Raw genomic sequence first — 25,908 nt, 5'->3', positions numbered from 1 at the left:
AAGGTGATTCCCGTCGCCTTTAGCGATCACCACAGCGTTCTAGTTATGATGAAGACAACAAGGAGTGACAGATGCATCGTGGGGAAAGGAATATGGAAGATGAATAGGTCTGTTTTCAACAATACTGAGGATGTCCAACGTTTCACGGATTGTTATCACCAATGCAAATTAGCGCAAAATCGCTATAGTAGCGTGATGGACTGGTGGACATATCAACTTAAACCTGCCATTAGAGCTCTCGGACGGACAATAGCGTATGAGCACAACCAGGATACAAGTAGGAAAATTGAATTCTATGACAGAGTTATGTTTGATCTGCATCACAAGGAACAGCAAGGCCAAAATGTCTCTTCTGCATTAAATTCTATTAAGAGAATTATTTTAGGTATTAAAGAAAGCAGCCTAGAACAACTCCATCAGCACGTAAAAGGCACTTCCCTCATCGAAAGAGAGAAAATCTCTCTCTACCACATTGCCAAAATTAGACGGTCAGCCAATAAACAATTTATTAATCGATGGGATAATGGTAAAGGGACAATATTTACTACAAAGGAACAGCTCCTTGCAGAAAGTGAGAGATATTTCCGTGAAATGTTTGCAGAAGACAGCATCTCAGAGTTCGATATTGACAGATATCTTCATCAACTCCAGAGTCATCTAGAAGGAGATGATATCGCACATCTTACTAATAATATTTCCGAAGAAGAAGTGAAGCGCGCGTTAGACCATACTGCATCAAATAAGACGCCAGGCCATGATGGGATCCCGTATGAATGGTATAAGAAATTTTGGAACATTATTGGTAACGACCTGACACAAGTTATTAATTATGCCTTCAGTCACAACATAAGTGATTCATTTGCAGAGGGAATTATCATCCTAATTCCCAAACTCTCCAGTTGCACGTATATCAGTGACTATAGACCTATTACAATATTAAACACCGACTATAAACTACTGGCCAAGATTTTAGCGAACAGAATCAGAACTATCCTCCCTTCATTAATTACTAATGGACAGGTTTGCACTATACCTGGAAAAAACATCTTCCATAATCTCCTGGCAATACGCGATGTCATCATATATCATTCAGTGTGTGACACTGCTTCAGGAGCTCTGGCTAGCATTGACCTCAGCAAAGCCTTCGATAGGATAGCACATTCTTATCTTTGGAAAGTTCTACGAACGTTTCGATTTCCAAACCGTATCATAGAAACAATACAGCGCATATACCACAAGGCATCCTCCCGAGTTATGATAAATGGATTTCTCTCAGCAAAATTTTCGATACACAAATCAATTAGACAAGGATGCCCATTATCAATGGCACTTTTTGTTTTAGCAATAGAACCCCTGATTCAAAGTTTGAAAAATTCTTTAACCGGATTAAGTATTAACAACGAATGCTTCACAGTACGCGCATACGCGGATGACATTACCCTACTGTTGACCAGTGACGAAGATGCTAAGCATGCGCAAGAGACTCTCGAGGCCTTCTGTACGGTGTCTGGGGCACAAGTGAATTATAGCAAATCCTCATTATTGCTGTTAGGTTCAAATGCCAATCGACAAGTATTTGCCAGCTCCCGGATTCCAATTGTTAACCACTGCAAGATATTGGGCATTACCTTCAGTAACGATATTTCGGAGACGATCGAGTCTAATTGGACTTCTGCTCTAAACACCCTACGCTTTCAGCTAAAGGAGGAACTTTCAAGACGACTCAACATTTTCCAAAAAGTTTGGCATATAAATATCTTTGCGCTGTCGAAGCTCTGGTACCTTGCCCAAATTCTTCCCGCCTCACATGTCATTTGCCAACGTGTTGAAATGGCAATTGGATTTTATCTATGGAAAGGATACAGATACAGAATAAGAAGAGATCAACTTCATCTTACTGAAAAGGATGGTGGCTTGCGCCTAATTGCAGTCGAAAAGAAATGCGCGGCACTCTTTCTGTCTCATATCATTAGAGCATTGTACTCAAGAGGAGATGTATTTGACAGTGCAGTGCTCAATTTGTGTGTAACAACAAACCTGCAACAACAAGATCCCTTTAGAAGCTGCTTCCGGAACGCTCTCTCCATTCTACAGCAACTTCCAGAAACAGAAATTACAGGTGGAAAGTTGGATAAAGCTAAGAATATATACAACTTCCGATTGAAGCAATCTAAATGTATTCCACTCGTACAACAGAAATACCCACATCGTGACTGGAAGCAGATCTGGGAAAATATTTGGAACAAATGGATCCCGATTGAATGGAGGGTATCGCTCTACATATACACAAATGAAATCATCCCGACGGGTGAGAAATTGAAACGGCATGGACAAGTATCAGATGATAAATGCCTGGTATGTCATCAGACGGACAGTCTCGTGCATCGAATTACCACATGCGGCAATGCGGCACTAGTTTGGAGATGGACACTGAACGCTATCTACAGGATATCAGGGACAACAACAACCAGTGACAGAGTGAGAGAGATGCTGAATCTGGAACTAAATCACGCACAGAACGAGAGTAGAAACGCTTGCATATGGATAATAGCCGGAGCCATTCACTACAACATCAAGGCGTACGCTCAGCATACAAGTGTGACTTTACCAGGATTTCTGGATCATCTCAGGAAAGAACGATGGAAGATGGTCAGACAGAAGTGTCTTCAAGAAGCTTTTGGAACACATCTTTTTAAATTCTGAGTGCTTCCTGTTATGTCCTTTGTGTAATATCTGCCAATTTTAGGTTAACTGCAGAGTGTTTTGTGGTGATAAAACTGTGTACTGTTCAAGGATTTGGATAATGAATGACAGGCATAATTAAGTTTGCTCCTAGTGTGCAAAAGGGAAAAAAGTTTTTGTGTGGGGTTTTTTTTCTGCTGTGAACGACTTGATGTTCTCCTGTCTTAAATTTTAATTTATTTGTTTAGATGCAACTTATCAACGTTCTGTTTGCCGAATTAACCTAAGTTTGTTCTAATATTTTTGTTTTAAAAAACAATAAGAAAATTGTGTATCTCGGTTAGTATGTAAGTAGTGTTTGATATTGTCAATAAAAAGCAGATTTAAAAAAAAAACAGAACGTACGATTGCACACATTTCAAGAACGTTCAGAGCATTTCGGACAAGTCAGTAAGCCTATATTATTCATACGGTTGCCTTAAGACATACCAGGCAGAATTTATAAAATGGTGAGAAATCCTATCACTTCAGATAAGAACTGAGAAGGCAGTGAAATACGAGTACCTGTATTGATACAAGAAAAAGTAACAAGTTGGAATATTCTTCGAACTGACATTGCTTGTGAAAGTCATTGCGTTATTCAACGGTGCATAGTTAATAATGAAATTAAGTTCTCAGAACTTAATGGCAGGTGTTACAAGTTTAGGATCTCCTGATAAAGTTTTACTGAGTTATGTTTAAAAATTTTCATTCGATGACTTTTCCGACCTGTAAAATTCATCTGTTAGTCACAGATGTACCTCTTTAGCACTCAATTTTAGTAAATTCAGTGTAGTGTTAGAACATTACACCAGTTCTTATTCTTATGTATAGTATATACAGTGACTGACAGAGCAAATGCAACACCAAGAAGGAGTGGTCAGAACTTTATGCCAATTGCAGGGTAGACTGACGTCACTGAGGTATGCTCATGATGTGAAATGCGCCGCTGTGCTGCGCACGTAGCGAACGATAAATGGGACACGGCGTTGGCGAATGGCCCACTTCGTACCGTGATTTCTCAGCCGACAGTCATTGTAGAACGTGTTGTCGTGTGCCACAGGACACGTGTATAGCTAAGAATGCCAGGCCGCCGTCAACGGAGGCATTTCCAGCAGACAGACGACTTTACGAGGGGTATGGTGATCGGGCTGAGAAGGGCAGGTTGGTCGCTTCGTCAAATCGCAGCCGATACCCATAGGGATGTGTCCACGGTGCAGCGCCTGTGGCGAAGATGGTTGGCGCAGGGACATGTGGCACGTGCGAGGGGTCCAGGCGCAGCCCGAGTGACGTCAGCATGCGAGGATCGGCGCATCCGCCGCCAAGCGGTGGCAGCCCCGCACGCCACGTCAACCGCTATTCTTCAGCATGTGCAAGACACCCTGGCTGTTCCAATATCGACCAGAACAATTTCCCGTCGATTGGTTGAAGGAGGCCTGCACTCCCGGCGTCCGCTCAGAAGACTACCATTGACTCCACAGCATAGACGTGCACGCCTGGCATGGTGCCGGGCTAGAGCGACTTGGATGAGAGAATGGCGGAACGTCGTGTTCTCCGATGAGTCACGCTTCTGTTCTGTCAGTGACAGTCACCGCAGACGAGTGTGGCGTCGGCGTAGAGAAAGGTCAAATCCGGCAGTAACTGTGGAGCGCCCTACCGCTAGACAACGCGGCATCATGGTTTGGGGCGCTATTGCGTATGATTCCACGTCACCTCTAGTGCGTATTCAAGGCACGTTAAATGCCCACCGCTACGTGCAGCATGTGCTGCGGCCGGTGGCACTCCCGTACCTTCAGGGGCTGCCCAATGCTCTGTTTCAGCAGGATAATGCCCGCCCACACACTGCTCGCATCTCCCAACAGGCTCTACGAGGTGTACAGATGCTTCCGTGGCCAGCGTACTCTCCGGATCTCTCACCAATCGAACACGTGTGGGATCTCATTGGACGCCGTTTGCAAACTCTGCCCCAGCCTCGTACGGACGACCAACTGTGGCAAATGGTTGACAGAGGATGGATAACCATCCCTCAGGACACCATCCGCACTCTTACTGACTCTGTACCTCGACGTGTTTCTGCGTGCATCGCCGCTCGCGGTGGTCCTACATCCTACTGAGTCGATGCCGTGCGCATTGTGTAACCTGCATATCGGTTTGAAATAAACATGAATTATTCGTCCGTGCCGTCTCTGTTTTTTCCCCAACTTTCATCCCTTTCGAACCACTCCTCCTTGGTGTTGCATTGTCACTGTCAGGCAGTGTACATCTTAATTGTGTCTGTTAATCATTTGCTCTCTGTTTTACTCGTATACATCGGTGATTGCATTTTTAATTTATACTGGACATAGAAGGGAAATACAAATGTACAAATATTCTGGAATCACCTGCTTCCTGCATTATTGCACTCCTACTTCAGCATTACTCGAAACTTATACAGCATTTGCTCTAGAAGTGTGAATGATACGCCATCAAACACCACATTCCTATACTCAGTTCTAGTTACTTTTATCAGGTTTTACTCAACATATCCCTCTCTTTCATTAATTGATTAATTCTTTAATTTAACTCACGAATTGAAATTTACCGAGCGTGTTGGCCTTGAGGTTAGGGTCGCGTAGCTGTGAGCTTGAATTTGGGATAAGGTGGTTTCGAATCCCACCGTTGGCAGCTCTGAAGATGGTTTTCCGTTTTTTTCCAATTTCCACACCAAGCAAATGCTGAGGGCTGCGCCTTAATTAAGGCCGTGACTATTTCTATCCCATTCCCAGCCATTTTCCACTCTTGTATCGTCGAAAACCTACAATGCATTAGTATGACGTTAAACCACTTGCAAAAAGAAGTGTTTAACACTCTTGTTTAATATATTTGCCGGCAGGTGGGAAATTATGTAATTTATGTCGATCCTCGATATCTTTCATTTCTTTATGGATTTAATCATGTCTGTGTATCACTATATTGATCCATAAACTATTAGCCTTATTATTCATTGATTTCAGAGAGCAGATATTGTCCTATTGCGTTTGATGGTTGGACTTGCTGGGATTACACGCCTGCAGGAACTGTTGCCTACAATCCATGTCCATTCTTCATCGTTGGATTTGATCCCAGACGTAAGTATACATATGTTTTCTGCTCTCTACCAATAATTATATAGATATTATACAGTATTAAGTTATGAATTTAGTGTATGACTGACAGGGGCGAACGTACTCACGACAGCTTCTCATAGAGCTTCCAGAGATGCTACCCATAGTTAAATATTATATTATATTATATTATATTATATTATATTATATTATATTATATTATATTATATTATATTATATTATATTATATTATATTATATTATATTATATTATATTATATTATATTATATTATATTATATTATATTATATTATATTATATTATAAGACACAAAACAACTATTGAATATTTCAAACAGGGGTCAGAATAATTCTGTTTTCGATTTCTCAATGGTGTCTGTCTGTTAGGTCATCAGCTCAGATGCAGGTTGGTTCCTCAAATAGCACCAGCAAAGGCTATGCAGTTATAGGAAAACCACAAAAACCAATAGTGGTACCAAAATGAGGTGTACTAGGCAAGACGAGGAGTGAGATAGTTTGCCATTGCTTTCCTCACTGGGCTAGACAGTGCTATTGTAGCACAACTAACCCTATGAGCAATACCTTTCATGACACTCAGACGCACTGGTTGTGCTCTGAATGTCATTACTCAGCACCACCCATACCCCAGCAGCTTCCATATTGTCACAGCCATGCATGAGACTGGGACTTCAGTGAAAGTTACACTTTGCTCTGGCAAGTCTCAATGGATGACGTCGAAAGAATAAATGTGGTCGGAATGAAAATTGAATGAAGTCACATGATGTAGTAAACACACAAAACACATAGTGAATACATCACTCTACATAAAGTTGCTTTCAGAAAGGATATTCGGCCCTAAAACTGGACCAGGTCCATGTTTGCGTCACGGTTCACACCAACGATCCTAGCAAAAGTCTCAACGGAATTATTCATAGATGAATATTATTACTGGGGTAATAAAATAAACAATGATAATAGGAGAAAGTAGGTAAACTTTTGCCCTCGTCCGAAGGTGATGCTGCTCTTCTTAAGCAACGCCCCTGCCCCCAATGGAGGTGAGCTGCACGTACCATATTTTACCACATAACAGCTGTCCTGTCAATTTTAAATTTCTGGCGCTATGGGGTATCGAACATCACTTAGGTCATTTATTCCGGCTGCTTGGCTGAATGGTTAACGTACTGGTCTCCGGTTTGGATCAGAGGATTCCAATTTCTATTGCCAGCTGACCCGAGGATTCTAGCTGTATGCGGCTAATTTCTCTAGCTCGGGAATTGCGTGTATGTGTTTGTCTTAATACACCTCTCTGTATTTACACACGGCATATCACACCACTAAACAGCAGAGAAACACACAATAGTGTCTAATCTCCCCAAATACGATTGGTCTCAGAAAGGGCATGAGGCCATAAGTCTGGATCAAATCCACATCCAATGATGGACCTAGCAAGTAGAGGAAAAAGACCAGTAAGTAGAAGATGGCTTAATTTAATGCAAGTATCCTATCAATCAATCAATCAATCAATCAATCAATCAATCAATCAATCAATCAATCAATCAATCAATCAATCAATCAATCAATCAATCAATCAATCAATCAATCAATCAATCAATCAATCAATCAATCAATCAATCAATCAATCAATCAATCATCTTTGATCTGCATTTAGGACTGTCGCCCAGATGGCAGATTTCCTATCAATTGTTTACAAATTTTTTCTTAAATGACTTCAAAAACTTGGAAATTTCTGGAACATTTCCCCTTAAATTCTTTAAATTGTCGGGCTCAGAATACGTACTTTACATTGAAGGTCGTGATAAGAGCATCTGCTAGCTTTCTATTCGGGTGATCGATTTTTTAATCCCCGTCTATCCTGGGACTCGAGAATTTTTCTCTTGAAAATTCACTCGTAATTGGTAAGGGCTTCTAGCCTTAAACTCTCAGGCGAAATCCAAAATGAGCCAACATGCTTTCTGCTCTCCCAGAAATGCCTGGGATACGCTGAAGAAACTAGAGTATAAATACTCTTCATTAACTACAATGAATCTTCGTGGAACATCGACCAGCTGCTTCAAACTAACGAATTACAATAATTTACACATTACACTTTGCGTTCCAAACCGAGCCGTATTCGTCGAGAATAGAAACAGCTAGGACGGCCCACACACAAAATAACCTTCCAGCAATATTGATTATCTTGTGAAGTCTCCTGCTATAGAGTTATTTTGCTTGAAATTCAACCTTTTCGCCTTCAGTAATTACCACATTAAGAAAATGTATTATTTAACATTTTGTGTTGTGTGTTGTGTAGGTTATGCATTTCGACCTTGCTTGGAGAATGGAACATGGTTTCATCACCCTCAGTCCAATCAGACGTGGTCCAACTATACGACGTGTGTAGATGTAGATGATCTGCAAGTAAGTGATGACATTTTCATTTACAATATTGTGCAATATCGTGAATAGAAGTGATTCCAATCTCTTAATTTCCAAATAGAAAATGAATTACTAGATCATTACTGTATATATCACTCATTTTGATTTGTGCATCTCGGTATAATAATATTTACTGCATAATTATACATCACAAAATTATTACTTTTCTTTAAAGTGAAAACTGGTGAATCACTCGTATGTCACGTTAAAATACTTACTGGATAACAATGTGTAGGTGTAGCACATTTATGCCGTGTTTTTCCCTGTTCTATCGCTCAATCCAAAGGTGAAACTAACCTATAGTATGATTGCAAACATCTTCATAGTGACCATAATCGATATTTTTATTCTTAACAGCTCCCTCACAGAGTAAACCTCTTGCACAATATTCGGTACATTACCTTACCATATTTCTTCCTTAACAATGAATATATTACGAACATCATTGTTGTGTATTTATACCCATTTCCATCATATGGTGAACTTACTTAAATTGTTGAATAGAGTACTTATCACTGAAATCGCATGAATGTATATTATATTTCTTTATTTATTATTTATTTAACTTGTCAAGATTAAGGCCTGGTAGCCTTATTTTGAATATAACCAGGTTGATTGCTTGGATAAAGTGGTTTGCAGTAAAATATTAGTTGCGTATATCTAAATACTTTATAATTAAGATGATATACTATCAACTGAAATATAAGTGAATTATTAAGACATATACATATATACCATTCACGGTACAAATAATAACACAAGGACATTGTGCTTTACCTGCTAAGCGTGGTAATTATGTCCCTTTCGTTCTCCATGCCTCTGTATGAGCATATCACTTTCAACTGCCTGGTATTCTTAGGCAGACCAATTCAGCAGCTTGAGTATATAATGCGACTTTCTTGTGAAATGTTTTGCTTCATTTATTTTAAATGTGCAAATAATTTAATGAAAATGTGCATAGACCCTTCTTTCCTCATTACCTGACTGCTGAGAAAAAACAGGTATTTCGATCAATGGAAATAAATCGGGAACGAAAGGGTTACAGGATTGTGTACAGTATCAAAATAAGTAATTAATTTATTTTCAAAACTAACATCGTATGAATGTTAATGAATAACAATAAGAACATGGGAAGGGAATAAATACATTGGATATGACTAGATTGTAAAAATAATGCGTTAGTAGACCTATTCATCAACTAATCTAGTATTTCTTCAGCTTCAACTTTTACAACACTAGTAATATCTCAACATCTTGGTATCCAGCTGCATTGTAATCTTGTGATAACAAATAATTAATTTCATCTATTAAGAGTTACAGTTATAACAGACGTAAACAACTTGCACGTGTCTATTTATCCATTGATCTTTCTGTGGTATCTCATTTCAATTTTTTTGATATATCTATTATATATTTGTCTCCAAAGTTCCCTACATTTCGTGTCTGCTTGGTATATGCATGCGTTATTTATAACTTAATGAATCCTTAAAAATATAAAAATTGTGTAGTATTCCTCTTCTACTAGAGGTGCGCCAGCTTATCTTCATATTTTATTGTGATACTGTAATTTAACATACCTATGATTTCATTGTTTTATTCCACAGTTCCGTCAGATGGTGAACCACTTGTACATTACTGGATACACCATCTCTGTCATCGCCCTTCTCTTGTCCCTCATCATTTTCTTCTCCTTCCGGTGAGTAAAATATCTACAACTATCTGTCACAAATTGAAATCTAGATATCCGTAGTAAAATATATCCTATTCATTACTATTCACTGTACTAGTATGTTATTTTGCAAAAAAGGTTACTTAATTTACGTCATCTGCCAGATCATCATCTATATATAAAAATAAGAGTTTTGCCTGTATATTGCTTATAATTTAAAAAGAATGTTACTTCTGTATCGGTCGTGTCCAGAGTAACAAGGTAACGCACTTTTTTTATTTTCGTAATGTCTGTCTGTCTGTCTGTCTGTCTGTCTGTCTGTCTGTCTGTCTGTCTGTCTGTCTGTCTGTCTGTCTGTCTGTCTGTCTGTCTGTCTGTCTGTCTGTCTGTCTGTCTGTCTGTTTGTCTGTACATCACGAGAAAACGGCTGAAGAGAATTTAATGAAAATTGGTATGTAAAGTAGGGTAATAAGTCATGCAATCTAGGACATAAATAATTTTATTAACGCTGAGTGAAATGGTAGTTTAGGGGAAGGCCTAACCTTTTAATTCTTAAATATTTGTGTTATTAGTGTACATATCGATAAATAAAGTTATATAAAATTAAATTTCCGATCATTTATGTCTTGTACATTTTTACCGTACCGTCTATGATAACAGAGATATTCATGAATTTGTTTTTTTATTGCTAAGTCCATATCAATGCCGAGCCACGAGATAGCAGGTAAACAGAATTTAATGAAAATCGGTATGTAGAGTTTGGAAATAAGAAACTACAGTTTAGGCTATAAATAATTCTATTCATCCTGGAAAAAATTTAGTTTAGAGGAAGGCGCCTGAAATGTAATTTTTAATTACCTATATTATTGGTCCTGTCGAAAAGTAGTTACTACATAACAAAAGTTATAGAGAATACAATTTCCGAACATTTATGTTTTATTAATTTTTACCGTACCGACTCTGTTAAGAGTGGTATTTCAGAGTCGGAAGGAAACTAAATCGCAAGGCCTACAATATCGAGAGCTCATAACATTGATCAACAATAACATTACATTAAGCATTGTTTATTGTGACGTTCCTTGTCTCTTCTGCTGCCATTCATCTCCGATAGATGGCGTTAATGCTGCGTACTAAGTATAACAGCCTGCCTGAATATTGGCGGAAAGTAGCTGGAGAGTTAGGTAACTTTCAAGCATGCCGTTCCTCTGGTTCATAAATTTTCTGATACTGCTGGTACGTAACACACTGGTTCATCATTGTATTACAGCTATTCGATCCCTACTCTGAGGTGCTGATTGGAATTAGCAGTGTGCACACGTAACGGAATAATAGCATAGATTGGGAGTGTAGTACACTTCGTTAAAAGTGAGAAAATATGTGGTTTTTTATTTAATCTCAACATTCCTACTGACGTCATTGTAATGACCTGTGTTGATTTCAGTTGGGAAAAAAAGTCTTTCCGAGGTTGTAAAATGGCAGGTGAGAAGTGAGTTTCTGCCATTATAATGAAAATTCTCCAACTTGATTGTGACTGATGGTAGGAAAAAGGGCCTACCATTACAATGAAAATTCCCTAATCCAGTCTTCACATAACAAAAGACGTATGATGTCAACCCCGTCACGTTTTTAGGATAACGTTAAGAGCTATGCAATTTAATAGAATGTTACTCACAACGTGTACACTATCTATCCTAGAATTCCGTAGCGAAGCACGGGTACATCAGCTAATATATGTTAGCACGGGTACATCAGCTAGTATATGTTAGCACGGGTACATCAGCTAATATATTTTAGCACGGGTACATCAGCTAATATATGTTAGCACGGGTACATCAGCTAGTATATGTTAGCACGGGTACATCAGCTAGTATATGTTAGCTCGGGTACATCAGCTAGTATATGTTAGCACGGGTACATCAGCTAATATATGTTAGCTCGGGTACGTCAGCTAGTATATGTTAGCACGGGTACATCAGCTAGTATATGTTAGCTCGGGTACATCAGCTAGTATATGTTAGCACGGGTACATCAGCTAGTATATGTTAGCTCGGGTACATCAGCTAGTATATGTTAGCTCGGGTACATCAGCTAGTATATGTTAGCACGGGTACATCAGCTAGTATATGCTTGCACGGGTACATCAGCTAGTATATGTTAGCACGGGTACTTCAGCTAGTATATGTTAGCAGGGGTACATCAGCTAGTATATGTTAGCTCGGGTACATCAGCTAGTATATGTTAGCACGGGTACATCAGCTAGTATATGTTAGCACGGGTACATCAGCTAGTATATGTTAGCACGGGTACATCAGCTAGTATATGTTAAGTCAAGCATCAGTGGTCGATTATGTTCACGTTGAATTTGAAGAGCTTTGAGACATGGCATATTGATTCCAGTGGCGGCGCGTGACTTTCGTCACTGGGGGTTCAACAGAAGAAAAAAAATTGCACCCCCCCCCCTCCACCTCTCCCGTCGTGGGCCGTAACCTCCCAAAATAAGATGATAGAAGTTTTGAAAATGTGATCGAATACGAGAGAAGCAGACAATACATGCCGATATTTACCACATGCAAAATTAGAAATGTTTCACAATCGACTTACCCTATGTAGACAGCTTATACAAAAAATCCATCCTGCGCTCCTTGAGGGATGCAAATTTATCTATAACTGCTTCGTTGAAGTCCACAGAGTCTCGAACCAAGTCCTTTTCAATTGACAGCATAGCAAGAGCATTAAGTCTATCCTCGGTCATTGTGCTGCGCAAGAAAGTCTTTATTCTTTTCAGGGTTGAGAAGCACCTTTCAGCTTCAGATGTCGTCATGGGAATAGTAATAACTATATTTAAAAGTTTTATGCTTTCACCAAAGACACTCTGCAACTTATTTTCTAAAAGAAACTGCAACAAAGTCGTAGCCCCAGAAACAGTTCGAAAATCATTTCTCATGTATAATATTTCAAGTTCGGTTCTCAGTTTCGGTTTGTCGAGAAATGGGTAGGCCTCACACGCTTTGTACAGAAGTGAGTGGGGAAACTGCTTCTCAAAGCTGCCGAAATTTTCAGCTTGAAACAAGTTTGCTGCAAGAAGGTGGTTTGTGAATTGAAACCGTTCCTTTGCTTGAAGAATGACTGTGTCACAAACTTCTTTTGCCGCAACTCGTTTCGAGGTACGCAGCGGCCCTCGTGATACCTTCACTGGCGGGGGCAGTATATCATGTTCGTCAGCGATGTGGTCAATTTTATTTTCCCGAACCATTTTTATAGCAGCCTCGAAACCTGAAAGTGCGCCTTTGACTTCCAACGGATCTGAATTTCGCTTTTGTAGCTGACTGTATAAAATGTCCACATGAGGCATTATCTGATGGAAAACAGCCAACCAGAACTGAAATAACGGGTGCTCCAATTTTTAACGCAAACCTCTTGCTTGCGATATGGTGTTAGGCTGTCGAGAGGTAGTTTCCAGTTGATCAAGGCATTCGATGAGGGCATCTCTGTTCTCGTAAACTACTTCAACGGTCCTTGATTTAAAATTCCACCTTGTGTTTGAAGCATGAGGTACTCTTCTACCAACTATTTCGGTCAATACACCTGATCGCTGCGGGGAGTTATTAAAGAAGCTGGGGATTTCACTTAAATCTGCAAAAAATATACGGACATCCGTATTCTGGCTTGTCGCTTGTGCCATGACTAAGTTCAAAGAATGGGCGTAACAGTGAACATAATGTGCATGCTTAAAATCTTCCCTGATGAGAGCTTGCACTCCTGAATGGCGACCACTCATTACATTCGCCCCATCGTAACTTTGTGAAACTAACTTATCTGGGCTATCAACAACATCGCTCAAAGAAGATTTTAAACACTCTGCTATTGTCTTAGCATCATGACTAGCGGGTGAGAGGAAACCCCAAAATCTTTCAACTGGCTTACCGTTGGGAAGAACGTAGCGCAGTACAATAACTAATTGTGCTGTAGTTGATATATCGGTGGTCTCGTCTGCGATTACCGAAATGAAGGGCGCAGTTGTGATTTCTTTCTTTATTTTCTCGCGACAGATTTCAAACATGCACGAAAGCAGTTCATTCTGAATGTCTTTCGAGGTGCCTTTGAAAACAGTAGCTTTGGACAGATGGTCCTTTAATGCAACGTCAATTTCAGAACTAAAATTAACGAGGCCTCGGAATATGCCAGGATTCGAGGATTCACTTGTTTCGTCATGCCCGCGCAATGCCAACTCAAACGCGCCACAGAACTTTACACAGTCGATAATTTTTGACAGCACATAACGATTTTTCCGTACTTGATCGTTGTGTCTTTCGACAGACTGCCTGTAAGCACAATCAAGTTGCTGCCGGATATCGTGTTTTCCCAGAAGATCGAATTCTAACTGGGCAAGCATATGAGATTTAGAACTTTCGTGTTTCTTTATTTTTTGGGACAAATGTCCTAAATCTACTACTCCGACTTTGGTCCAAGTCCCTTCGCTTTCATCACTCACGAAGCATAAACACGGAAAACAAAACAACCTGTTAGTAACTTCGCACCCACAGATCCACTCGGTTCTTTTGTATATATCCATTCTGAATTTACGCACGATTTCTTTACTTTTACTTTTAGTCTGCTTCGTTATAACAAGATTGGGCGCCCGGCATTCTTAATCTCAAGTTTTCGCTCAAGAGAGAGACAAGAAAAGTTTGTCTTCTTAAGTATCTGGACACTGTTCAAACTCATTATGTAGCTCCTTACCTTTCCGGGGCACAAAGATTGTGGACGTAACTACAACGCACAAAAACACACACACGCACACGGACAAAAGATTGTAACTTCTTTATATCCTAAAAATTAAGTTTCAGAACGGCACAACGGTGCAAAAAAACACTCACACGCTTGCACAGCGTACAATAATGTTACGAATTATGATAATTGCTAAGTACAAACGTTTACAAACACTAGTTTCACACTTGAAAAACACGAGGAAACTATAGGAATGAATGTTCGCACTTTTCACAATGTTGGTAACTTAATTTTAAGAACTAGTGTGAGCTGGTCAATTAGCGTTTTCATTGGTATTACCTTCCCGCTACTCTTTGCCTCAATGATTTTTAAGCTATGTTTCTCTCCAAAAAAGTAATTATTCCAAAGAAGGCAAATGAATAGATGTTTAGTAAGTATTGATATATTTGGGACAAGGTATCAATTGGAATTTGGCAATTTAATATGACTTTTGGTAGTAATGATGCTGTTCAACACTAGCGCTAATTATGTGCACTATTCTCTGCTGCCTGGTTAAATTCCTGTAAGGGCAACAGATGGCAGGCACATACTATTACAGTTTTCTTACCCCAACAACACGACTTGCGACAGACTTGAGAGAGAGTGGCATACTGCGCATGCCTACACCACGGATATTCTTTTCTGCGATATCCAGGTCTTGCTTTAATGCTGACAGACTTCCCCCCGCACCTCACTGGTCCCTTCGCCTAAGTACGGACGGAGATGCAGCCTTGTATGGGGGTTCATTCCAGACGAGTCTCCAGCCACAGACTATGCGCAGCTCACATGAATTAAGAGCCAGTACGAGTATATTACGGACAGATGGGCTTAGCACGAGCTTTGAGAATGACAAGGGAATCGTGAAAATTAAGTAGCTGAGTACAATTTGATATAAACTGGAGGTGCATTGCTCCATTGCGCTATACCAGAAACCGCCACTGATTGATTCACTACTCCCGCGATATTTGTGACATTTACTGAGTTGTAGGTAGGGGAACAATTTGGACTATTGACTTGTATGAATTACCAAGTGAGTTGGCCAGGCAGTTTGTGGTGCGCAGCTGTGAGCTTGCATCTGGAATATAGTGGGTTCAAACTCCACTGTCGGAAGCCCTGAAGATGGTTTTCCGTGGTTTCCCGTTTACACACCAGGCAAATGCTGCGGCTGCACCTTAATTAAGGCAACGACCGTTTCGTTCGCACTCCTAGCCATTTCCTATCTCATCGTCGCCATGGGACCTATCTGTGTCGGTGCGTCGTAAAGCCAATTATAAAAATAAAAATAATAAAAAACATAGTTGTAAATCTAGACTGTCAGTCAGACATCAAGAACTTATTTTAGCATGAATGGGAAGAAAAGTGTAAGGGACCGAAGTTTTGCTAAATTGGTGTCAGTGAGGATGCTCCATCCAGTGTATTCCGTAAATGTAAGCAATCGACCTACGTTTTTCGTACTGCTAGACGATCATGAATAGGGGAAATAGTGTCAGAAGCTAGTCATAGATTTAAAAATTTCCTTATCACTGTTTAATATAAATGGCAAGTCCGTAGAATGAAATATATTTCCTGCTCATATACTTCAGTGAATATCCACCTTCACTACTTTCACTGAATTTGTGGTGGCCAGCTATAGAATTCATTTGTAGTTACATAAAACTAGTATACCGGGCTTCATTTAGCAGCAATTAATTAAGGAAATTAATAAAACTGAACATGTTTCAGTCATACATGTTTGACCTCTCTGCCGGGCTGAGTGGTGGTGGTGGTGATTATTGTTTTATGAGGAAGTACAACTAGGCAACCATCCTCCCCGGCTGAGTGGCTCAGACAATAACATGTTAATTTCTGAGTTCAAGTTGCCGGATTCGATCCCAGCTCAGCCCGCTGTTATTTGAGGGTGATCAAATATGCCGGCCTCGTTTCTGCAGATTTACTGGCACGTAAAATAACCCCTGAAAGGCATAATTTCGGTACTTCGATGTCTCTTAATATTATTAGTTGTAGTAGCAGTAGTAATAGTCGCGGTAATAATAATTTGAACTATCTTAATTGTATTTCATCACATGCCAACTTCCCCTCTTTATAATTCATTTCATCCCTTACGCCACATTTTGTGTACTAATGCACCTGCCATTCATCATCATGATCATTTTCGCTTGTTTAGATGCATTCGTGTCCTTGGGAACATTGTATCAGTCTATTTTACCTTATATCTCCACCATTATTACAGTTCAGATATCATTGTTCTTTACTGTTCTGAACGTACGTAATCTGTTTACCCTCCAGGGTCGGTTTTTCCCCCGGACTCAGCGAGGAACCCCACCTCTACAGCCTCAAGGACACTGTCCTGGAGCTTCAGACTCTGGGTCTGCGGATACAACTGGGGAGGATGACCAGTACCTCGCCCCGGCGTTCTCACCTGCTATGTCGTACAGGAGCCTTGTGGGAGGATGGGAAGTTTGGAAGGGATAGGTAAGACAGAGGGAAGAAAGCGGCCGTGGCCTTAAGTTAGGTACCATCCCGGCATTTGCCTGGAGGAGAAGTGGTAAACCACGGAAAACCACTTCCAGATGGCTGAGGAGGGAATCGAATCCCCCTCTACTCAGTAGACCTTCCGAGGCTGAGTGGACCCCGCTCCAGCCCTCGTACCACTTTTCAATTTTTGAGGCAGAGCCGGGAATCGAACCCGGGCCTCTGGGGGTGGCAGCTAATCACACTAACCACTACACCACAGAGGCGGACTGTTCTGAACGTACTAATCAAAAATTTTGTCTCTCCCTTATTTTCTTTTCTTTAATTGGTAGTTCCAAACCTCGTCTTGGTATTCCTTCTCCATTCAAATATTGAATATTTCCAGACTATTCCCTCTAATGTTCTCTATCTCATCATTCAAATTTTCCACCTCTTCCCGTGTGTCTTATGTTCTCACATTTCATCTCTCATTTTTTAACAAACGAGTACGTCTGAGAAATTATATTTCATCTGCGTGTATCCGAATTTCCTTCATCCTTCTTAGTATGAGAGGTATGTGATATCCCTTCTGTGTTATTTCTTTCCTTCATCTCTTCCTCTTTGTTCCATAGTATCTTCGGTAATCTTTGATAGAAAACATTCGTATCATCCGGTTGATTTCCATATCTAGAATTGAATATATCTGAAATCTGTGAGCTCGATGTTATACAAGCACCACGCTCCCCTTGTCTGCAGTTTTCAATTCCACCTCGATATTATATTACCCCTCCGTTTCCAATCAGATCCACCCCGGTCCCAGGTACCATCTCTCCGCTCGGTGACATGGTCGTTGGCGGAAAGGAAACTTGAAGCAACATCAGTGCGTTTCATAGTTATAGAAATAATAATAAAAATACCGAGCTCGATAGCTGCAGGTCGCTTAAGTTCAGCCAGTATCCTGTATTCAGGAGATAGTGGGTTCGAACTCCACTGTCGGCAGCCCTGAAGATGGCTTTCCGTGGTTTCCTATTTGTTTTGCTAGTTGCTTTACGTCGCACCGACACAGATAGGTCTTATGGCGACGATGGGACAGGAAAGGGCTAGGAGTGGAAAGGAAGCGGCCCTGGTCTTAATTAAGGTACAGTCCCAGCATTTGCCTGTTTTCCTATTTTCACACGAGACAAATGCTGGGGCAGTACCTTAATTAAGACCACAGTCGCTTCCTTCCCACTCCTAGCCCTTTGCTATTGACGTCCGAAACGGGGGAGGAGCTTACGGTCAGCTGTTTCCAATATGGCGGCGAGATAGTGACGGGAAGTAAACACGACAGTGATCGGGTGTGCGTCTGTAGGATTTATAAAGTGTTCAAAATGTCTTTGGTGTCGTATGCGCAACTGTTGAGAGTTGTCGGAGATTTCACGCGTCCATTAGTGGAAGGGGAACAAATATTCAAGCGTAATTACTTGATATGTGTAGGTAAAAAGTTTGAAACAGAAGACGAAACTGGTGTTGTAGCGTTGTGTTTACAATCATCCCACATCGATTCCAAACCGCACAAAGTTAATGTTGTCTTGAACAAAGGGAGTGGAAATGTGTAGTGCAACTGTACATGTAAAGCGGGTTTGTCAGAGAAATGTTACCGTTGACACACTAATTCACCTTAACAGTTAAGCTACTGTAATTTTCCAATATTAGAGGTTATTGGGTAATTTATTGTTGATTTGGTTCATGCCAAAGCCTTAGCCAGGTGACGGGGGAGTTATCTGTCTTGTAAACTGTAATCTTGGGGAAGAAATAAAATAATAATTCTACTAAGTAAATGTTGTAAAGCAAATGAATCCTAGGCTTTATACAGGCTTGTGTTGGAACAGCCCACATCCTAATAATATTCTTCCATTTTTACGATCAGCACAAACGTTAGAACTTAGAACCGACAGTAATAAGTATAAAAATTATAACTACCTACAGAATATGCAGAGCAAAGTTTGAAAATTATAATTTAAGAGTACTCTAACCTCTACAGTTACAGCTGTTTGGGGTTGAAGAATACTTGGTTTGTCCAATTATACCAAATAATTAGGTTATAGCTTCTAATTTATGATGACCGGGCGAGTTGGCCGTGCGGTTAGGAGCGTGCAGCTGTGAGCTCGCATCCGGGAGATAGTGGGTTCAAACCCCACTGTCGGCAGCCCTGATGATGGTTTTTCGTGGTTTCCCAAATGCTGGGGCTGTACCTTAATTAAGGTCACGGCCGCTTCTTTCCCAATCCTAGACCTTTCCTGTCCCATCGTCGCCATAAGACCTATCTGTGTCGGAGTGACGTAAAACAAATAGCAAAAAAAAAGCTAATTTATGATGGCAAAATACTACATATTTTCTTTCATTGATAGAAGTATTTTATAGGCAATTTAAATGCAGTGCTTAATTACTACCAGTTAAAGATATTACTCATATGTAGATTAGTTAATTTACTGTCTGCTGTTACACATATGAAGAAGTTTAGCAAAGAGCGGATTACATTCTATGTGCGGCACAGAAGTATTACGCTACAAGTTTATCAGTATTTTTGATGTAGCTAAATCTTTGTGAATATAAATTAGAGACAATAACTATCAATGAGTACAATAAACAGTACCGGTACCTACGTTGTGGAAAGAAGTCGTCTTCACGAGAATGCAGACTGCACACTGTCATGTATCGCGTAACGCGTTTTCCAATTAACAGCGCGGAAGCCCATCTTTCTCTCTGAACTTTTTGTACAGGGAAGTAGTGAAGAGATTTCGCATCCGTTTTATACGATTTGCAACCGTATACAGAGCAGTACCTCCTCAAATTTGACAATTTTCTTTCTGTTTCCATCACGACGTCAATGCTTCGCCATGTAAATAAACCTCACCAGTCACTATGTTGCAGTTTCAACATTCTACCGCGTGGCTGCGCCATCCAACTTTTCTGACGTCAATCCCATCGTCGCCGTAAGACCTATCTGTGTCGGTGCGACGTAAATCAACTTGTAAAATAATAATAATAATAATAATAATAATAATAATAATAATAATAACAACAACAACAATCAATCCTATGGCATCAGCTAGTGTACGTAGGTAGCATGAATTGAAACCACATAGGCTGGCTGCTGGACAATTTCGACGTGTCGTTTTACTCTACTAGATGGCAACGAAACTAGAATTCTGTTGGGTGATCTATGGCTGAGTTTTAAATTAATTTTGTCGAGTAAACACCAAGTGTGTCACCGGAGATCAATTATATGCCGACATCATGCAATATGGAATGGTGGCGGTGATTATTGTTTCAAGGGAACGAAAAGGAGTGCCGAATGGAATTCTCCGCCCTTCAATAAACCGACTCCCTCTGCCGAGTTTTAACCCGCAATTTTGGGAGCTGGAGGCCGACACTATATCGCAGATCCTCAAATGCAACTAATAGTTGAGTGAAGTTAAACATTATGTTTTAAGAATTATGTATTGTAACTGTTCAATACCATGTTAACAGGCATATCATGAAGCCCAGCAAGACATATATGCCGTTTTCTGCATCATCCTACGATATATTTTGTTGTAATAAGCATTTTATATCCGATCCGGGATACGAGTGGCACTGCGCTAGCTCGAAGGGTGATGCTCTAATGGCGCGTACTGAGGGAGATAACTCTCAGTACACCGAAACCATGAGTTTACGCTCTCTATCGTGCGAGCGAGAAGGAAACAGGACGCCACACTCAGAGACTGCCTAGGTCAGGAGGCGGAGTTAACTTTACAGGGTTATAACTTGAGAACTGGATATTCTAAGCGATTTCCCTGTATATTCATGTATACCAACTCACAAATTCTGCGCGTCAAGTGATAATAATAATAATAATAATAATAATAATAATAATAATAATAATAATAATAATAATAATAATAAAATTTCGGTACAAGCCTTAGAAATTTGCAGGTAAGGACTCATTGAAATCAGTATAATTTACAATATTTGTTAATGTAAGAGAAGGTATTACTTAACGAGCGCTTTACTAATGACGCACATTAGACGGATGTACGTAATTGGAACCATCTGTCGGGAGCGCTTTTCTTGACAGAAATATGAGAGGCTCCGGCCTCTACTTCTTCCCGCGTTGAAACCCAAGAGAAAGCTTGTGAGATTACCAGAGAATCAGCGATGCGATTTACATGAAAGTAGATCAGTGAAAGGAGGAAGTCATGATCTACAAAGTGAATATTTATACGACCCTGAAGGTTCAGTATTAGCGGAGCGATTTGTGCCCTGTGGGCGGAGCTTACCCTCTCCATCGTCAGCGATTCGCATTTCTTATAAAATGATACCATGACAGCCCTTAGTTACTCATTCCTTACCTCATTCGCCCAGATAGCCGAAAGATGGAGTTTAATCCACTCCTTTGCTCAAGTGAAGAATGTTAGCGACATGGTATTTAAAACATTTTTTTACACGTTTGCATTCTGACCTGAACGTTTCTCTCTGGTGGAGGAACTCACTTTAATGGAAGCTACCCACTTGTAAAAGTAAAATATGATTCCACCCTTAAAGAGGACACCTCCAGAGAACATGAAACATCACACAGAGGCAGGATTAAATCAGACATGCAGCGACGTGTTATGAATTCATTACGGGTCCGATTACAAGTGTGTGTGTGGAAAATATGTCCAAGTCATTGGACATTTAATTATGTAATTGAATGTGTACAATTCCTTGATAAAGGTATTCAGTACGATAGAAATTTCTATAAGAAATTATTTTAAATTTTTTGGCATATACAGCAATGCGATATTTGTGTTTATTTCTAAAGAAACAGTCTATACTATTAAATTTCCTTATCGCTGCTCTTTTTTCATCCAGGTTTCTTCTGTAGATACATGTTCAATTGCTGAGGAGTGATTCCCAAGCGTGAAATTCACATAACAATTACTCGGGATTAAATTAAATGTATTGATTTATAACATACGACATTATTAACTCTTTTCTTTCCTACTTTCAGTTATGTTGAAAAACCCAGAGGTATTCCATTTAGATTCGTAAGTTTCTCCATGAATGTCTATGAGAGGGCCACGACACCTAACTTCACCACTTCTAAAGCCGAATATAAATTTCATGATCCTCTCTCCTAACGCTCAGTGTGTGAAAGATGTTTTTCAAAATTGCTTAAGAAATATTGCCGGTGATGTGTTACGTAGCTCGCCTTGCATATGCGAGATAAGTACCTAGGATATGACATTGTATAACATGGTATTCACTTTGAGAGTTGAAACAGTGAGAACAGGGATAGCTCGTGCATGTTCCGGCAGTTTTACAACCTGCCATATGCTCTCTACGTCCATCACGTTCTTGTAGACAGCGCTATGTTAGTAAGACCAGAAATAGAGAAGTCCATGAATCTGCAGTATACATCTCAAAAGTAATAGACAGAGGGGAAGTATCAGGAGATGATCAAAAAAATCTGCGAAAATGATAATGGACACTAGATTTTTATGGGTTACGTGGAGGAGATACACGTTTATGTATTTAAAATGTTGCAAGTTTTAGCATGTTATTTGTGTTTTCCATAATATACTTATCTTTATTATGTAGAAGAAATAATTGTCTCCATTAATTCAAAATATACATGTCCATGTATGTCTCTATCCATGTCCAGCTCCATCATATGTTGCTTGCTCATTTTTGATAAGTTTCATTTGAACTCTTTCGCTGCTATGATCGCATGTATGCACGACAGGTGCCTTGCTCTGCGGAATTCGTATTATCGCGAGTTCGTACTTCTACTCGCCGGGTGTCCCATTTCCGCAGTATGTCGCTTCTAATAGGACTTCGACGTCTCTTAATGGTATTTCGAAATATTTGAACTTTAATCGTGTAAAATTATTGTTTCTAAGGAAAGCATTTTTATGTATCATATTTCAAAATTTCAAAATAAACTATTTCATAGAAATATCATACCACCAGGAATTACAGAATCAATCAATCAATCAATACTGATCTGCATTTAGGGCAGTCGCTCAGGTGGCAGATTCCCTATCTGTTGTTTTCCTAGCCTTTTGCTAAATGATTTCAAAGAAACTGGAAATTTATTGAACATTTCCCCTGGTACGTTATTCCAATCCCTAACTCCCTTTCCTATAAATGAATATTTGCCCCAGTTTGTCCTCTTGAATTCCAACTTTATCTTCATATTGTGATCTTTCCTACTTTTATAAACGCCACTCAAACTTATTCGTCTACTAATGTCATTCCACGCCATCTCTCCGCTGACAGCTCGGAACATACCACTTAGTCGAACAGCTCTCCTTCTTTCTCTCAGTTCTTCCCAGCTCAAACTTTGCAACATTTCTGTAACGCTACTCTTTTGTCGGAAATCACCCAGAACAAATCGAGCTGCTTTCCTTTGGATTTTTTCCATTTCTTGAATCAGGTAATCCTGGTAAGGGTCCCATACACTGGAACCATACTCTAGTTGGGGTCTTACCAGAGACTATATGCCCTCTCCTTTACATCCTTACTACAACCCCTAAACACCCTCATAACCATGTGCAGAGATCTGTACCCTTTATTTACAATCCCATTTATGTGATTACCCCAATGAAGATCTTTCCTTATATTGACACCTAGATACTTACAATGATCCCCAAAAGGAACGTTCACCCCATCAACGCAGTAATTAAAACTGAGAGGACTTTTCCTATTTGTAAAACTCACAACCTGACTTTTAACCCCGTTTATCAATATACCATTGCCTGCTGTCCATCTCACAACATTTTCGAGATCACGTTGCAGTTGCTCACAATCTTGTAACTTATTTATTACTCTGTAGAGAATAACATCATCCGCAAAAAGCCTTACCTCTGATTCCACTCCTTTACTCATATCATTTATATATATAGGAAAACATAAAGGTCCGAAAATACTGCCTTGAGGAATTCCCCTCTTAATTATTACGGGGTCAGATAAAGCTTCACCTACTCTAATTATCTGAGATCTATTTTCTAGAAATATAGCAACCCATTCAGACAATGCGGTCGTGAAAATTCAATATTCATTGACTTGGCCCTCAACGGGCAACTTAAACGCACTCTACAGTGTGATGGTAGTAGTACCAGACCTGTATCTCAGATCCTTTCCAACAGAACAAAGGTGACCTAGGCCACCATAGCTCAATTGGTAGACCAACCGACGCAAAATCGGGAGGTTGTGGGTTGTTCTGTACTTAACATCTCTTCAACACGTACTAAATGTAAGTAACACGACCTAATAGGTTGAAAGTCGGTTTCGATTACAATGCGGTCTTGAAAATTCAATATTCATTGACTTGGCCCTCAACGGGCAACTTAAACGCACTCTACAGTGTGATGGCAGTAGTACTAGACTTGTAGCTCAGATCCTTTCCAACTGAACAAAGATGGCCTAGGCCACCATAGCTCAATTGGTAGAGCAACCGACGCAAAATCGGGAGGTTATTGGTTCGGATCTCACTGGTGTCTGGTTGGCCATTTTTGTTCTGTACTTAACATCTCTTCAACACGTACTAAATGTACGTAACACGACCTAATAGACTGAAAATCGGTTTCGATTAATCTCTAGCGTATTATGCTATGTAATTTGGTAAAATAATTGTTTCTAAAACGAGTTTTTATTTTCATAATTTCAAAATTTTCAAAATATCATGGAAATAATATCCTACCACCAGGACTACAGAATGGCTTGCCAGTGCAAGAAATAACTTTTGTAAATTATCGCTCACAAACACTGGCCGAAAAAAATATCCAAACACCAAGAAGCGGTTGTGCTAGATTAACGAACGGTGGTAGGCGTGTTGACGCATCTGAAAGATGACATTGATTCATATTTCCCACGAATACATTTAGCGTGGCGGTAGTAGCAGCCTCATGACGTTGCACATCAGGTTTGCTTTAAATACGGGCTGTACTCTGCGAGAGCGTTAGTTACGTGTGAGATTGGACGGAGTAACTGTAAAAGAGTCAAGAATGCCTTTACGACGAGGAGGAGGCTAGCATCAACAGCTCACTGCGATTGGACGAGGTCGTATGATATGGCTACGTGACGGTGGATTTTCCTTCTGCGCTATTGCAGAACGACTTGACATGAATTCTTCCACTGTGCATGCGTGCTGGCAGCAGTGGTCGCGATAAGGTACGTTTGCAAGAAGACTGGGCTCCGGACATCCCCGTGGCCCCATCGAGAGGGAGAACCACCGTATTCGCATATGGCTTGGCGCAGCGGACTACGTCTGCAGCAGCAATTTGAGCGGCAGTTGGCACCATAGTGATGCAACGAACTTTTTGAAATCGGTTACTTGAAGGACAGCTCCGAGATTGACGCCCAGCGGCGTGCATTCCACTTACCCAAAACCACTGCCGTCTGCGACTTCTGTGGTGTCAAGCGAGAGTTCATTGGAGGATGGAGTGGAGGTTCGTTGTGTTTTCCGATGAAACCCGGTTCTGCCTTGGTGCTAGTGATATCAGTGTGTTGGTTAGAAGGAAGCAAGGTGAACGCCTGCATTCCACCTGTCTGCATCGTCGACACACTGAACGTACATCGTGAGATCTGGTCTGAAGAGCAATTTCCTATGACAGCAGTTTAGTAGCACTCTCGTGGTTATCCCACGCACCCTGACTGCAGAAGTGTACGTCCGTCTGGTGATTCGACCTGTCGTGCTGCCATTCATGAACAGCATTCCCGGGGGTGTTTTCCAACAGGATAATGCACACCCCCAA

The 25,908-nt window shown here is 40.3% G+C and overlaps 1 protein-coding gene across 1 annotated transcript in view; it reads left to right on the top strand.

Annotated features, from left to right (window-relative positions):
• hec (hector) overlaps positions 1 to 25,908 on the top strand; it is a 272,234-nt gene that overhangs the window by 74,522 nt on the left and 171,804 nt on the right. The window contains exons 3-5 of the mRNA XM_067142876.2: positions 5,715 to 5,828; positions 8,135 to 8,241; positions 9,864 to 9,955. Of these exons, the coding sequence (XP_066998977.1) occupies positions 5,715 to 5,828; positions 8,135 to 8,241; positions 9,864 to 9,955 (313 nt within the window). The remainder of the gene's footprint in view (positions 1 to 5,714; positions 5,829 to 8,134; positions 8,242 to 9,863; positions 9,956 to 25,908) is intronic.

This window comes from Anabrus simplex, chromosome 3 (genome assembly GCF_040414725.1).
Source record: "Anabrus simplex isolate iqAnaSimp1 chromosome 3, ASM4041472v1, whole genome shotgun sequence".
Classification (NCBI taxonomy): Eukaryota; Metazoa; Arthropoda; class Insecta; order Orthoptera; family Tettigoniidae; genus Anabrus; species Anabrus simplex.
Note: the sequence above shows the minus strand (reverse complement) of the source record. Positions and strands in the feature narration are given on the sequence as shown.